The sequence below is a fragment of the Plectropomus leopardus genome, chromosome 7, assembly GCF_026936395.1.
Source record: "Plectropomus leopardus strain MGB_pleo_1.0 chromosome 7, ASM2693639v1, whole genome shotgun sequence".
In the NCBI taxonomy this organism is placed as follows: domain Eukaryota; kingdom Metazoa; phylum Chordata; class Actinopteri; order Perciformes; family Serranidae; genus Plectropomus; species Plectropomus leopardus.
The window spans coordinates 31,904,387-31,919,688 of NC_142182.1; the positions used below are offsets into that span (position 1 = coordinate 31,904,387).

Here is a 15,302-nt window from a genome sequence, read left to right on the forward strand (position 1 = left end):
CTGGTTTCAGTTAAACTAATCTCAGCCGTTTTAAATCAGCGCAGGAATGCGGACGCTGACGTGGGCAGCCGACAACAACAGCAGCGCCTGACGGGAATAAAACTGCGACTTAAAAGTGTAACGCTGACTTTAGTAACACTTTTCCAGTCATGCCTTTCACTGTTTTCTCCTCATCTCCGAGTCGTTTAACCCTGGCGACAAAACAGAGAGTCCGTGCCCTGTTTCTGACTCTTTCTCCTCAGCGGTCACATGACAGCGCATCTACTCCCCACGCCCTGACCGACAAACCCGGAGCGGAGCCAGCAGAGCACACCGCCACGTTCAGCCTCTCATCCACCATCTGCTGCCACACCAACACCTCACATACGTTTAGTCATCCGTGGATGTCTCTCACGGTTTCCTCTACAGAAAACGTTTGGTTTCATCCGAGCCCAAACACCAGTATCATTAGTGAAATCAGTCTCAATGTGGAGTTTCATGGCCTGATTGTCCTGCTGAGGAGGCCCAGGGCAAAAATGAGGTGCTGGACCCCAATTAAAGGAACAGTCAGCATGCTTACATGCACAGATTTGTCGATTAGTTAATTTGGCCATTTTATTTTAGCCGTGTTTTGCTGCAGCCCCTTCCACAGCAGTACAATATTTGTTACACCTACCCAAACCCTCTAAGGGACTGTACTTTATTCATCAGTGGAGGGGGGTGACTGGGGTGTGACTTTATTTATTTTAAAGAAATACAAATTACTACCTTTTAAAGTTGTATATCCTTCCCCTAAGCCAAAATAAAAAACATACATCTCCCCCCATTGCCTTTTAAAATGCCTTACCTGTTTTGCACAACCTCTTCCTCATAAATAATGAACAGTCCCTATCCCTAACCACCGAGGGAGTCTGGCATGGCTAAGAGGAGAATGCGCAGAATGCCGAGGCCAGTTCAGGTCTGACTGATGTGCATACATGAAAGATTAGCTCAGTTTGCAACCAAATTATCTAGGTATGTTAGTGACTTCAGCAAATTCAATTTAGTACATTGTCAGTCAGACTAAGATGTTTACATGTATTTTAAAAGTCCAGTTTTAGTCAGACTAACATAATAATTCAACTTTTTCTAACATCATGGAAATGCAATAAGTGAGTAAGATTAAGGAAGATTTAGGGACATGTCAAACAAGGTTTTTTTAAGCTCTGGAGAGGGACTTGTGTTTTTACTTTTGGCTTAGAGGAGAGACATAAAAGTTTAGGGCTGTATTTTATAGTTATATTCCTATAGATTTTTATAGAATGCATGCCTTCCAATTAGGCTTGTTTTCTTTAAAAATCACCAAAATTACACCTTTTATCATAGCCAGACACTGTAAAAACAAAAAATTATCATTGAATTTTCAAATTTTGGATAGCCCTTGGACACATCATGTGCACGGACTGCTTCTTTCAGAAAAAAACATAACAAAATCAAAATTTTGAACAATAACATTTAATGAAAATCTCTTAATTCTACATCTCATTTAAATCTTAACAAAAATAAACTGTTTGCACTTGCCAACCAGCACGCATGACGAAAGCGGAAAACTTTTTTCAACTCCAGCACTTCATCTTAAATTTTTAACTTTCAGACATCAAATGGTACATTTTACAAATGCAATAATTAATTTATGGCAGAGGGAGGGCCATGCATTTTCCCAGAATAAATTGTCTAAACAAACTAGAGCTAGAAAGACAAACTGGTTGATATTAGCTTATCCCAGTTATACATATGTCTAATCTGAATGTACTTTTAAAAAACCTAAAGTATTGTGTTAATTATGTATATTTAGAAATATTCTGATCAGAGTTTTCAAACTTAGTATTGGTCTCATTAATCCAGTACAAGTCATGCTCTACGTGTTTCAGTGATAATTCACAGTAAGCCAGCAACACGCAGGTGACTGAGGGGCTTAAGACCGTGTCTGTGTAATCGCAACGCCCCTGATTCGATCTCCTTGAGTTCGGCTGGGCACTTTCTTGCACATGATCCTTCATCTCTCTCTATTTCCTCATTTCCTGTCAGCTCTCTACTGTACCCTCTAATAAAGGCAAATAATAAAATCAAAACAAATCCTGATCTGGCCCTGCAGTAAGCCCACAGACTGAAAGCATGCCTGAATGGGTGCTCTGTCTGGGAACATGCTGCATGGATTCTGTTTGCTGCATTTGTCTTCTGGCTGGACTTTACATGCAAAACAACCCTTAGATATCACGCATTGCTGGATAGACTAAAACCAGTGACTAAATATAGACGTCTGTTTGTTAGTTTGCATATGTAGTCATTTGACTTGACCACCTGACTGCTACTTTAATGTGATGGTCACACGCATCAACCGAAGGGATCAATCTTCATGACAGGTAGAAGTTGAGTTTGATGCAGTGTCTTATTAAACTACATGAGGTGGTTGGTGATAGTGGTTCCAAAAGGTTAAAGAGAGAAGCATTTGAACCCTTTTATACTATATACCGCCACATCAACGGCCTGATTAGAAGTTAAATGATCTAACACTGCACTTTGGAAAACACTCAAAAAGACCTTTTTTACTCTATGTATTTATACTTTATGTTCTGTTTTATATGTATTGTTTTTCTTTTCATGTGTATATAAGTCTTAATGTACACACACACATACATATACTTATGTATTAACATATGTTACTCGTATGGTATTTAGTAATTTTTATTTATTTATGTTTATTGTTTGTTTGATTCATTTATTTATTTTGTTTTCTTAGCCTTTTACTGCTGTCTAGGGAGATTGAATATAAAATATAAAATGGGGTCAGAGATATTTTTCAGCAATTTCAAATTTACAATAAAACTGTAACTACTGCCATTATTTATCTTTATTTATCTTTATATATAAGATATTTTTTATTCTGATTTAACACTGGTTGACACACCTGTTCTAGTAATGTTTCATTTGAAAAAGAAATATTATCAACACATGAGCTATGTTATGAGTAAGATACATAAAATGATATGATGACAATAACAAATAAAAAGTTTTTTTTAAAAATCAGCCAATCATGTTCAGCTCACAGAGGTGAGATCAAACTCATCTTTTCTGATACTCACCGTCCAACAACACAGCCTTCCTCCTTAGTTTCCCTGCTGCACTTGTGTCTGGCAGCCGGCTGTCCCAGGACATCAGATGTGCCAAAAAACACTGTAGAGGAATATACTGCTATTCCAGATCTCCCTGCTTTGAGGACTTCATATCCAGGGCTGGATGATTTGGAAGACGGTGGAGAGGAGGAAATCTGGACGCTGTGAATTCCCTCAAAAGCATCCATGTCTCTCAGATGTCTCCACTGAAGTTACATGCAGTTTGTTAAATGCCTTTATTTTAGGGTCGTGATGTCTGTGGGTGTCAAGTTCCTAAAATGCAGAAAAGAAAGTTACTAACTAAAAATGAAACAGTTTCTCCTGAACAAACGTCACAATCAAAGCTTTGCAGCAGTCATTGGACGAGCCGTGACCTCTACAGTGTTTGAATAACTTACACACGTCTTCCCTGCAGAGCCCGAGGAGCTCAGACTCTTTCATTTGCAGGTTGTCACGCCGAAGGAATGTGTCCCTTTGTGAAATATCCAGTGTAAATAAAACTTCAGCGTCAGTTAAGAATGCTCACTCACATGTGAAACTCTAGAGATTTAATCCAGGATCATAAAAGGACAGAAAAATACACTGAATATACTCACCAAAGTGTTCAAAACTGATCCTCAGTTGTTGTCAGAGCATTAAAAAAACAGTCAGAACAGCTGAAATTGCACTTCAATAATCTGAAGATTGAACTCTGTCTGCACTTCGCCCCACTGTAGGTCTCCTGGTTAGACAGGAAGGGTTAATCACTAACACCTTCTGGCCAGTTGGAGCCCAGCTGTACACATTTCTTCCAGCAGAGGGAGGAGGACACACAGGTTCACCTGATCCATGAGTCAACACTGAATGATGCTTCAAACAGAAAACAATCTTCCCTCTCTGTGTCTGAAATCAAGAATGAGAGAATGTTAAAAGCTGTGTGTTTAGCAAAAAGTAGAAAAAATACCTGTTTGTTTAAAGCAAATGGTTTCAGAGTCATATTTCCAAAATCTGAACTTCTCGGTGCCCATGCCTTTAACCAACCTATTTGTGGCAGTGTGTGCTCTCTGCAGTCCTCAGATTTGGTCAGATTATCAGGACCCGGCCTCACAATGCAGCTTTGTTGCTGGAACAGATTAACACATCAAGTGACCGGAGGTGTAAGAGTCCCTTGCTCACTTTTTCTTTCCTGCTTCCCTTTCTCCAACACCATTCCAACGGACGCTGCCGCCACACATTTCGGGCCGCAGCGAGTACAATGGCCAGACATTTTCATACTGTGTGGTAAGTAAAAACAACTTCACAGCTTTGTGTTTGAGTCAGTAAAATGCACGTTTTGGGGCCTTCACATATTGTATCCGTCTGTTGTAGCCCCTGGAGCATATTTTTCGGATTTAGTAGTGTATTTTAGATCTATGAAATGAGGGAAAATATCCTTTTAAATGATTTTTGAAGTGTGAAGGATATGGCTAAAATATTCAAATATACATTACAGAGCAAGTGGTAACCATTTTGTTTTTACTTTGTTTTAGATTTGTGACCACATAAGGCCTTATGAGATCCAGGTGGATTGTTGAGCTCAGACGGAGCACAGAGAACAACGCCACACTGGTTTTCTTCATGTCACACCACAGTCAGCCAGCAAGTTGGCCAGCAAGCAGCAGCAACAATGACAGTAACATACTCTCGCAGGGTTGCTGATGCAGGTCTGGGGACCTTCTTTCACCTGCTTCTGCGATGGAAGGGCAGCATCTATAAACTGCTCTACAGAGAGCTCATCATCTTCACTCTTCTCTACTACTTCTTCAGCATTGTTTATAGGTACTGTCTTATAGAAAACAATGTGAGCTCCAATAGTACATTTTTTGACCTTCAGTCTGCAGATGAAGTGACTATATGCTGACACAGATGGCATTTTTGAGGCCAATACTGATATACTATACTATATATATTACTATACCAATAATTTGAGTTTTAAAAAAATCAGATAACAATCTATGTTCTACATTATCTTTAAAACAAAACTGCCTTTCTTTGGCATTTCTGTTACAATTTCTTGCTATGTATCGGCCAACATATTGATTAGGGGTTGACAAATTATCGGCCTGGCCGATTTTGGCATTTTACCAATTATCTGTATCTGCGTTTTATTTTTATAATCACCAATAAAATGAATTAATCAAATGGTGCAAAGAAAGTGTCAGCATGGGAGGAACTCTTAATTTGTAAAACCTCAGAGAGCTTTTTTTAATTTATTCATATTTTTAATTTAAATTTTCACTTGACTTTATAAACAAAAAAAGTTGCCAGGAACTTGCTGTATATGATGTTGAACATTTCAGGTTTGATGAAACATTTTCTAAAGGCATTTAAACAAAGTTTTTTGTTAGAGTTTGTTATATTCCAAATTCTAAATATTGACAGAAATATTTTTATTTTTTTGTAAGTGCTATATTGGTTCCAAATATTGATTACCTCACTAATAATTGGTATCAGCCCAGAAAAACCAACATTGGTCGACCCCTAATATTGATATGTCTTTGATAAGGAATATCAGTGATTTCAGGCCCAGACGGATTTATCAGCTCTGGTAGTTACTTTTTTTTTTTAATTTGAAATGGAAACAGGCAACTTTCAAACTTTTCCCCACTTAGCATTTCCAAGTGATATTATTGCAGGTGCAGCTGTCGCAAAGACAACTATATTTTTTTCAGTTTTCCTCAGAGCCATATAATTAACACAGTTTCCTCAGTTACTTGAGTTGTTCCAACGTTCTGGTGCTACTGGTGACATTAACAGCAAAGAACTTACATTATGATACTCTTTGGTTACTGGAGATGTCTAACAATAGCTGTCCACAGTAGCTGATGCATTCCCTTCATGTTGTAAATTCAGCCTTCATTTTCCCAGGAGATGTGAGACCACAAAGTGTCACAGGGTTCACCTCCTCAGATTTTAGTTGTAATGTTGGACTCTATTGATGTTTCCTTCACCAGGTTCGTGTTAAATGATGACCAGAAGAGGCTGTTTGAGAAGCTGTCGATATACTGCGACCGCTACGCTGAACTCATCCCTGTGTCATTTGTGCTCGGTGAGTTCAGGCTGATTGTTTGACTTTTTTTGCATTTCAAATCTTATCCAGACGTGGGAGCATCACAGGAGGTTAGAATCTAATTCTTTACTTGTTCTAGGTTTCTATGTTACTTTGGTGGTGTCCCGTTGGTGGGGCCAGTTTGAGAATGTCCCTTGGCCAGACCGCTTGGCTGCATTAGTGGGTGGTCATGTTCGTGGAGCTGACGAGGCCTCCAGGCTGACCCGACGGACTCTGATGCGATACGCCAACCTCTCTGGTGTGCTCATCTACCGCTCCGTCAGCACGGCCGTCTACAAGAGGTTTCCCACCATGGAGCACGTGGTGCAGGCAGGTACGACGTGGCAATGAACCCAGCACTGTGGTTGGTGCTCACATACAGAGCAACCACATCCAAAGCTGTGGCTCTGTTTGCACTGTTTAAAAGTCCTGAAGAAACCGTGAGGTGGTCTGGCGTGGCACAGCTTCAGTGTATTTCCATCTGATGGAGATTAGTACATTAGTATATTATTACTAAATTACTACTTTCTGATGTCACGGCTGAGAACCAAACACAAATATCTCTCTTTGTGTCATCGCTTCATTTCAATGCTTTGTGCCTCTCAGGTTTGATGACGTCGGAGGAGCTGAGGCACCTGGAAGACTTGCGCTCTCCTCACAACAAGTTCTGGGTTCCCTGCATGTGGTTCGTCAGCCTGGCTCTGAGGGCTCGGACTGAGGGTCGCATCAACAACGATGTGGCACTCACAGCCATTCTCACTGTAGGTCTTCATATGCATCTGTCTGCAGGACAAAAGAGCTTTAACATTTCCACATTGGGGCAATTTTAGCTCTGAAGCAATTTCAAAAATGTTCCTGTTCTGCTTTTTTCTCTGTTTAGGAACTGAATAGTTTACGGGCAAAGTGCATGAAGCTGTACGGTTATGACTGGATCAGCCTGCCTCTTGTCTATACTCAGGTTTTGTTGCTATACTGTGCTGTAACTTGGAGGCATATGAAATAGATTTAATGGTTTTCATTAAAGAAATATTGTGTAAGATTTAGGGGGATTTAGTGGCAGCTGGTGATGAGTATTACAGATTGCAACCAGCTGAAACTTCTCCTAGTTAGAATTCCCTCAGTGTTCATTGCTCAGGAGGGTTTTACTGGGAGCCGAATTATCAGCAGGTCTCCTCTTTTCCAAAACAAACAGAGGCGGTAATTCAAACAAGCAGAAAACACAAAATAAATCAGTTTTAGTACAGTGTTTCTCCAATGCTGTTTGGTACATTGCAGAAAGGCAGCTTGCACAGCACCTGCTAATGCTCACCTTTTTTTTGATCACTTAAGATCAAGACATTCAGGAGGTTTTTACCAGGAGTCAAATTATCCATAGAAGTTGGTTCCTCTCCAAAACAAACAGACCCTGTGATTTAATCCGGTATAAACATTGAGTAAAGCAGTTAAATGTTTTTAAAAAAATCTGTTTTTCCGACACTGCTTGTAGTGAAGGGTCTTCTAATTATGGTAGCCAACACAAAAATACCAGTGGTCCAAACAAGAGCCAGTGTTTGGTTTGTCCACTCTTGGTTACTGTAGAAACGTGGCAGTACAACATGGCAATCTCCATGGACGAGGACCTGCTTCCTATTTAGATATACGCGGCTCATCTTAAGGTAATGAACACATGATGATTCCAATTTTCAGGTGATTATTTACTAAAGAAAACATACATATCATGTCTTTTTCCATCTCTAACAATAAATCCCCCTAAATCCTACACACTGGAGCTTTAAGTGATAAACGATTAGATGTGAAAAAAGAAATAACATTGCCAATCATCACGTATCTGAAATAATTAACTCAGTTTGATCAAAATTAGCAATCTGATTTTGGAAAACATGATGAAATCAGCAAGCATTTGATGAGAGACTTTCTTTTCAGAGGTAGCTGTGACACACTAATCTCTTACCTAGGTGGCGACAGTGGCGGTCTACAGCTTCTTCCTGGCTTGTCTGATTGGTCGTCAGTTCTTGGATCCAACTCAGGGTTACCCTGGTCATGACCTGGACTTCTATCTGCCTGTTTTCACCCTGCTGCAGTTTTTCTTCTACGTTGGTTGGCTGAAGGTGAAGATCAAGTCATGCTGATGATGCAAAGGAAATCCTATTGATTTGTCCATTTCTGAGCTGACTTTTGGTCTTTTCTGTACATGATCTCAGGTGGCTGAGCAGCTCATAAATCCTTTTGGTGAAGATGATGACGACTTTGAAACCAACTGGCTCGTTGATCGCAATTTACAGGTTGGGACGCAATTTGCCACTTCCTGTGTTTTGGGTGTCTCTTTCTCTTGGGTGGATTGAAAGATATTGCTTCTGGGCACAATCTGGGCACAAGACCAGGGTCCATTTTCTCATAATCTGCCCGTGGTTCTGTTTGTGGTTTTTTTTGTCTCCCAGGTGTCCTTGCTGTCTGTGGATGAGATGTACGACAGCCTGCCGCTGGTTGAGAGGGATATGTACTGGAATGAGTCTGAACCTCAGCCTCCCTACACTGCTGCCAGTGCTGAACACCGCAAACCCTCCTTCATGGGCTCAGCCTTGGACATCAGGTTCAGTATTACTTATTTTTGAGCAGAGTAGACAGATTATCTGCCTGGCCGACCACTGGGGCTAATATTTGGACGATTATCTGTATTGGCATTTTATTTTAATGATTACAGATAAAATTAATGAATTAATTAAAAGACGATGTCAGCCTGGGAGGAACTTTTACTTTGTAAAACCTCACCTATTTTTATTTATTCCTTTTTTTTATCTAAATTTTTCACTTGACTTTGCTAAAGGTATTTACACAACGTTTTGTGTTGGAGTTTGTTGTATTCCAAATTCTAAATATTGACAGAAAGATTTTCAATTTTATTGTTAAATGCATATCAGTTCCAAACATCGGTTATCAGCCTCAGTAACTAATAGTGAGTATTGGCCCTGAAAAACCCATATCAGTCATCCCCTAGTTTTAAACACAGAAAAACTCTCTCTCATAACCACCATGTAACGACTTATTCAATCTAATCTAGTGTTCCTAAGGAGGAGATGGAGTTTCAGTCCAATCTGGAGCAAATCAAAGAACATGAGGAGGCAAACTACTCCACCCCGCTGCTCGGAGGGCTAGGTCGTCTCCTCGGTGTCCAGTCACCTAACTTTCCTCGTGCCTCCCGGGTCCCTCTGCTGCGCCGCCGCCCTGGAGCTCCATTAAGTCGCTTCCCACTTTACCTGCACCCAGAGGCACCATCAACTCCAAGTCAAGGCCGCCAGCATTTGAACCCCGAGCGAGATGCAGACTACGCCTTCTCCAACATGCCCTTGTACGAGAGACCTGGTTTCTACAGCTGCCCACAAACACCCATCCACTGTGTGCCCCCTGCGGTGCCCCGCCCTCGACCCGCCCGGCGAACTCAGAACGAGTGGGACCGCAGCTGCAGCTCACTCGCTCCGCCAATGGTGGGCTCACAGCTGCTGCCTCCAGACACCCCCAACCACGTCCCCCCACCGCCGTGCTCTGCTTTTCCCTGGCTCAGTGAGGGTAGTGAGGTGCCCAGTGCCCCTACCTTCTCCTTCCCCGACCCTCCACCTGAACTCTGCCCAATATCTAAACTCAGACCTGGACAAGGCCTGCTGTCCCGCCGACCTCTACCTCCCCGCCTCACCCTAGACACCCTCCCCTCAGCTGACAGTCAGCCGGGACCCCCAAGTGCTCGGGCAGCAGGAAGTGGAGGAGAAAGGGTGTTCTCGTTCACTTCTCCCTCTCGCTCAGCGGCAGCAAATCCCAGTAATCCCAACAGCAGCTCTAGCAGCATTAATGCAACAAGCACCAACAGCGCTGGCACAACAGGAAGTCTCTGCAATGGTACAAGTCATGCTAATTTTAGTAACCATGGGAACTTCAGCACCAACATTAGGGCGAGCAACGGGGGCAACAACGGCGGGCTAAGCAATAACATGAATACAGTCTCCACTCCAGCATCATCGCAGCAAGAAACCAATCAGCAAAACTCACCCAATGATTCAGGAATCTCATTGGCCGAAGGAGACCTGCTGGGTGTTCTGGTGGACGGTGGGGTGAACAAGGCGACAGGAGGGAGGGAGCAGGACTGAGAAAACAAGGTGTGACAGTTTTGTTTGTTTGTTTTTTTATCACATGTGGCATTCAAAATATTTCGCACAAACAGGCACTGACCTCTGTTACATCTGAACTGTGTTACAATCATCTGGAGCCCAACACACAGCGGAGAAGTATTTGTCGCAAACACTGAGTTAATCTCTACTTTCTGTTAAGCTCTTATTGAACAATTAACCTACTTGTAACAAAAAAAAGCACCTAATGAGATTTAACCGTCAACATGTGAAGGAAAATTAAAAAACACTTTCCAGTTTCCTCTGGAACTCAACAGGAAGCCAAAATGAAGAAACTGGACTTTTTAGCATTGTTTCCATCAGTGTTCTCTTTAATAAATATTTAGTATCACGTGTTAAGTTTCTTGTTTTTTCAATAAAAAAAATAAAAATGGACATCAGTTATTACTATGTTATTATACAAGGAAGCTGTCTGTGAACTTAAATTTATAACTACAAAACTCAAATTATAGAGAGCAACTGCAGAGAATTGACCTGTCTCCTTTAAAGTCGTTGTGGAAACATTTCATTGATTTCACCCGATTATCCACATCAGTGCATTCAAAAACCTCTAAAGGAAGTGCAATCAGCTTAGACTAACCTTATGCAATTATCCCATCAATATGAGCAATGCAACTTGAAGCTGATGCATTTAAAAAGAAAACACTCAGTAAGAGTATGGAGGTTTAAGTGTGTTGCTGCTTTTGTCATTAAATTGTGTATTTATCTTTTTACTAACCAGTCAATCAATTCATGTCACTTGGTTGATCCCATAAAGTTTTATTTCATGTACAAATGAATTCAATGCTGCTTCTCTTTCAAGTTATGCAGAACTAACAGAAGTTCAACGCAGAGAATCAGCAGCAGTGGCCACGAACAGATACTAAAATGATGGCCAGCCAAAAATGTTCAGATTTGAGGACTCTTCTTCCTTTAAAAATCCTCAATAACACAATCTTTGCAGGAACAATATAGTGTGCAAAAATCATATGAGAATATCAGAATGACGTATCATTAGATTTAAGCCTTGGAAAAAAAGATGCAAGTGCTAAATCTGGAAACAAATGTGAATTTAACATCATAAGAAAGGAAAAAGCAAAATGTTTGAATATATATATATATATATATATATATATATATATATATATATCCCACTGGTGTTTCTGCATAGGCCACTGTAGTTCTCCTACACACTTGGCACATGGAAAAAGTTTAAGTTGGTTGCTATTTACATCCTAAAAGCTAGATCCTACGTACTAAACCTTTAAATATTACATCAGCACAGTCCAGCTTAATTGCTATTGCTCAAAGAGAAGCAAATATATTTTAAAAATGCATTTCAAAGCTCAACTCATTAAAATGCAGTGTTCTAGCCACCAGACCAAAAACACTGAAACAATCAATAAAATATCAGGTGTGAACATATAACTGGAATGAATAAAAGGTTTTCTTAGATTTTAAATCTATAAAACACCTTTTAGATCCAATTTGGTCTGTCATGTGAAGTGAGGTCTGCAGCAGTCCAGTTTTGAGAACCATTAACGCTGTGTGCAAATTTTGCAGTTGCTAGCTAACAAACATAAATAGAGTAGCATTATCTGTTTTACATATTAGGGACAGGTGGGCATGCAGCGTTGACCAGGATGATCACAGTGTAGTTTAACTGCCCTCCTCAGCCATGGTGTGTTTGTCAAAGAGGTACTCAGCCATGCTGCTCTGAGGGGCTCCCATGCTGCGCAGGTTGGATATCCAGTCAGCGAGCTGTTTGATAGATTTGACCTGCTCATCCAGGTAATGTGTCTCAATGAAGTCACACAGCTGTGGGACAAAAAAGACAGAAGACAAAATGTTTCATCTTATTACACTGCCCAAATGTTCTAATGTGTTTTCTGAAGCTGAATATACACAGCATAGCCTCTCTGTATGTGTGTAGACAAAGTCAGAAACAATTTAAATGCATCATTAAAAATTGATTTTACGTCAACCTTTTGGAACCTAGTTAGACACCAGCTTTTCTTATGCTGCATTCAGACGCCGAAGTATCAGAAGTATTTTATCTTCTAAACCCAAGCAAAGAGGTTTAATTCTCATAAGAAACATGGGAAATAAGGAAATGAGCAAATTGCAAAGAATTGGTGAAAAGGTGGCAAGAAAACATGAAAATTAATGTTAAAAATAGAATATAGTGAGCAAAAGAGAGAAAAAAGAATACAAGAAATTGATCAAAAACAGGGTAAAATGTCCAGAAACTATATTTATGCTTATTAGAATTATATATTGGAAAAGAATAGAAGATAGAAGATATTTTTTAATTTGTATTACTTCTTTTTCAAGTTACTTACTTATTTGTTTTTTGTTTGTTACTTTCCTTTTCTTGCTTATTTTTCAGTAATGTTCTTTTTAACTTTTTACTAATATCTTGCTAATTCTGGGGTTCAGTTCTTGTAAAGCTGCTCATTGCCTTCCTCCTATGTGTCAAGGGTTAAATGCCACTAAAGTCAATCATTTCAGCTGCGGGTAGAACAGTAGCAGATCATTAGCCGTGACGCAGCCAGATATTGTGTACATTCGTCCGCTGCTTACATGAGGATCATTGTGTTCAGTCGCCATTTTCTGCAGGTCCAGCAGGGATTGGTTTACACTTTTCTCCAGCTGCAAAGAACACTCCAAAGCCTCCAGGCCGCTCCCCCACTCATCTCTATCAGGTTTCTTAAAGGGACATAAATAATTCAATACTGGTGTTACACATCTTACAAAAATGAAAATGATTCACTTTGTGAATCTACATAGAAAGTCTTTGTCCCATTAACCAAAAACAAACAAATGATAATGTTAACACATTAAAATATTGTCAGTTTAATATCAGAATTGTCAGTCCATACCCTGATATCATGCAGAAAAATCCGGCCTCCCCGCATGTTTTGCAGACTCATCAGTTTCTCTGCATGCTCACGCTCCTCCTTGGACTGTGCATGGAAGAACTTCACAAAATTTGGAAGGGATTTATCATCCCTATCAAAATAGTATGCCTAAAAAACAAACAAACAAACAAAAAAACAGAGACAAGAAAAACTTCTTATGTATCTGTGCTTAACATCTGCAAGAAAAGATTAACATGTCATCACTGGTTTAAGAGATTTTCCTACCATTGAGAGATAAACATAGGAAGCATAGAGCTCCAGGTTTATCTGTCTGTTAATGGCAGCCTCACAGTCCAAGTGGAAGTTTTGTCGGATTTGTGAATTCATTTCTGTATAAACTAAAACAAAGAAAAAATGAGTGAACACACTTCAATGACACTGTTCTGCAGGTCAGACGCACGTTATATTATTGGATGGGCATATTATACAAGAATAACAAGAGTTGTTTGTTCTTATCATTATTATACTTACATAATTACAGACAATTCATAATAAATGATAACGACCAGTGTTTGCACCCTGCTAATGCAGTTCATGGTTCATTTGCAGCTAGCTAATTATCAATAAATATAAATATTAAAAAGCCATGCCTGATACTAATCACATAAGGTGCTGGGAAGTACTGAAGCTGCACCGATGATCGTGACAGTGTTTATTAAAAGAAGTTTAAGGTCAAAGCGGACTCAGGAATGACGACAATATTTGCCAACATGATGGCTAGTACTAATTTAAAGAGAAAATTAGAGCTAATTGACGGTATTGATGGAGTCTCAGTAACAGTTAACTACAAGTTGCCCAACATCCCTGGTTACCGTTGCTAGGCACCGTTAGCTAGTCTCCATCAGTTCATCTCAGACACTAGCTTGAGTTAGCTAACACACGGCAATTGACAATTTACAAGCTAGCTAGAAGGCTCTGCATCAATATTTTATGTCAGCGTACCTTTCTTGATGTCGTGCGTTTCACAAAAATAACCAGTTGTCTCGCAGTTGAATTTCCAACTACAGACGTAAGCAGACTGGCTGCCGTTACCTGCTGCCACGGTAAATACGTACTGGCGTCATAACGTGCAAAGGATGCGCCGTCTGATATTAACACTGCTGCATTCAACTGCTGTCGGAATAATCGGAAAAATGAGCTTCACACTGGGAAAATTCATGTTTACGTACCCTGCTACAGTCGCTAACGTTACATGAAAGTGAAGGTTTAAAGGCAGTTTCAAATTTTACGAAATTCATAAAAGTTGAGAAATAGTTTGCAAAATAATCTTACCTCAAGGTCGTTATGGATTTTTAATGGTCAAACCACCATTTTTTAGAGACTTCACATCCATGTTGTGCTGGTAAATGAACAATTAATGGTTTTCCACGAAATATCAAATACCAGTGGTATGGTATATTACTTTGTTTATACAGCTTCACTGTTCAAACCCTAGTATGTTGGCTTGATTTCTGTCAAAAACACTAAAAGAAGCAAACAACAAGCAACATAACAGGAAATGGACCGAAATTGAGCAAGAATTTAGTAAAATATTATAATAATATTATATAAATATTATAAGTAAACTACCTTTAAATAAGCAGAAGTAAAAAAAAAAAAAAAAAAAAAAAGTAAAAAAGTTAAAAAAAAAACAAAAAAAAATAAATTAAAAAAAAAAACACATTAATAGAACTATATGTAGTTTTCTTGACATTTTTCACAATTTTTTCTTTGTTTGTTTTTTATACTATCTGATAACTACTCCCAGCTAATTGTCAGGTAATTTCTTAGGATATTTGTTGTCAACCAATTTTCTCAGGTTTCCAAGGTTTAGGGCTGGAATTGACAGGCACATGAACGCAGCTTCAGAAAATGGATGTCGATCCCGGTGTTAAAGGGTTAAGCAAGTGAAAATGCTTGCAATAATTTGATGTGCATATACTGTATATATTTCTTATTTTTATTTCTATTGTATATATTGCATTGATATTGCTGTGTATTTATACACTAAAGCCAATAGCACATTATACATTTTTATATTCCTAATACA

At 39.5% G+C, this 15,302-nt stretch overlaps 3 protein-coding genes across 10 annotated transcripts in view; 1 reads left to right on the forward strand and 2 right to left on the reverse strand.

Moving 5' to 3' along the window:
• rab3il1 (RAB3A interacting protein (rabin3)-like 1) overlaps window positions 1-4,016 on the reverse strand; it is a 42,217-nt gene extending 38,201 nt beyond the window's left edge. Inside the window, exons 1-3 of one of the 7 annotated variants that reach the window (XM_088080510.1) lie at window positions 3,728-4,015; window positions 3,530-3,603; window positions 3,102-3,404 (exon numbers count right to left, since the gene is read on the reverse strand). In XM_088080510.1, coding sequence (XP_087936636.1) covers window positions 3,102-3,319 — 218 coding nt within the window. In that variant the 5' untranslated portion in view covers window positions 3,320-3,404; window positions 3,530-3,603; window positions 3,728-4,015. Of the gene's footprint in view, window positions 1-3,101 lie in introns of all 7 variants that reach the window. The other 6 variants (XM_088080511.1, XM_088080509.1, XR_015777086.1 and 3 more) reach the window with 6 other exon arrangements.
• A 225-nt stretch (window positions 4,017-4,241) lies between these two features.
• Window positions 4,242-10,708, forward strand: best1 (bestrophin 1). The gene is made up of 10 exons (XM_042496751.2): window positions 4,242-4,391; window positions 4,640-4,928; window positions 6,104-6,198; window positions 6,299-6,532; window positions 6,805-6,959; window positions 7,079-7,156; window positions 8,154-8,306; window positions 8,400-8,480; window positions 8,637-8,788; window positions 9,257-10,708. The coding sequence occupies exons 2-10, from the start codon at window positions 4,777-4,779 to the stop codon at window positions 10,332-10,334; spliced, it is 2,178 nt and encodes a 725-aa protein (XP_042352685.2). The 5' UTR covers window positions 4,242-4,391; window positions 4,640-4,776; the 3' UTR covers window positions 10,335-10,708.
• Window positions 10,709-11,462: 754 nt separating this feature from the next.
• Window positions 11,463-14,370, reverse strand: fth1b (ferritin, heavy polypeptide 1b). Of its 2 annotated transcripts, none has more exons than XM_042483611.2 (5): window positions 14,216-14,370; window positions 13,499-13,602; window positions 13,235-13,381; window positions 12,936-13,061; window positions 11,463-12,170 (listed from the first exon to the last, which is right to left on the reverse strand). In XM_042483611.2, exons 2-5 carry the CDS (start codon window positions 13,598-13,600, stop codon window positions 12,012-12,014), a joined length of 534 nt encoding a protein of 177 aa, XP_042339545.1. In that variant the 5' UTR covers window positions 13,601-13,602; window positions 14,216-14,370; the 3' UTR covers window positions 11,463-12,011. The 2 variants fall into 2 exon arrangements, with proteins under 2 accessions (XP_042339545.1, XP_087936640.1); XM_088080514.1 differs by having other exon boundaries at window positions 13,499-13,611; window positions 14,216-14,368.
• Window positions 14,371-15,302: the final 932 nt, after the last annotated feature.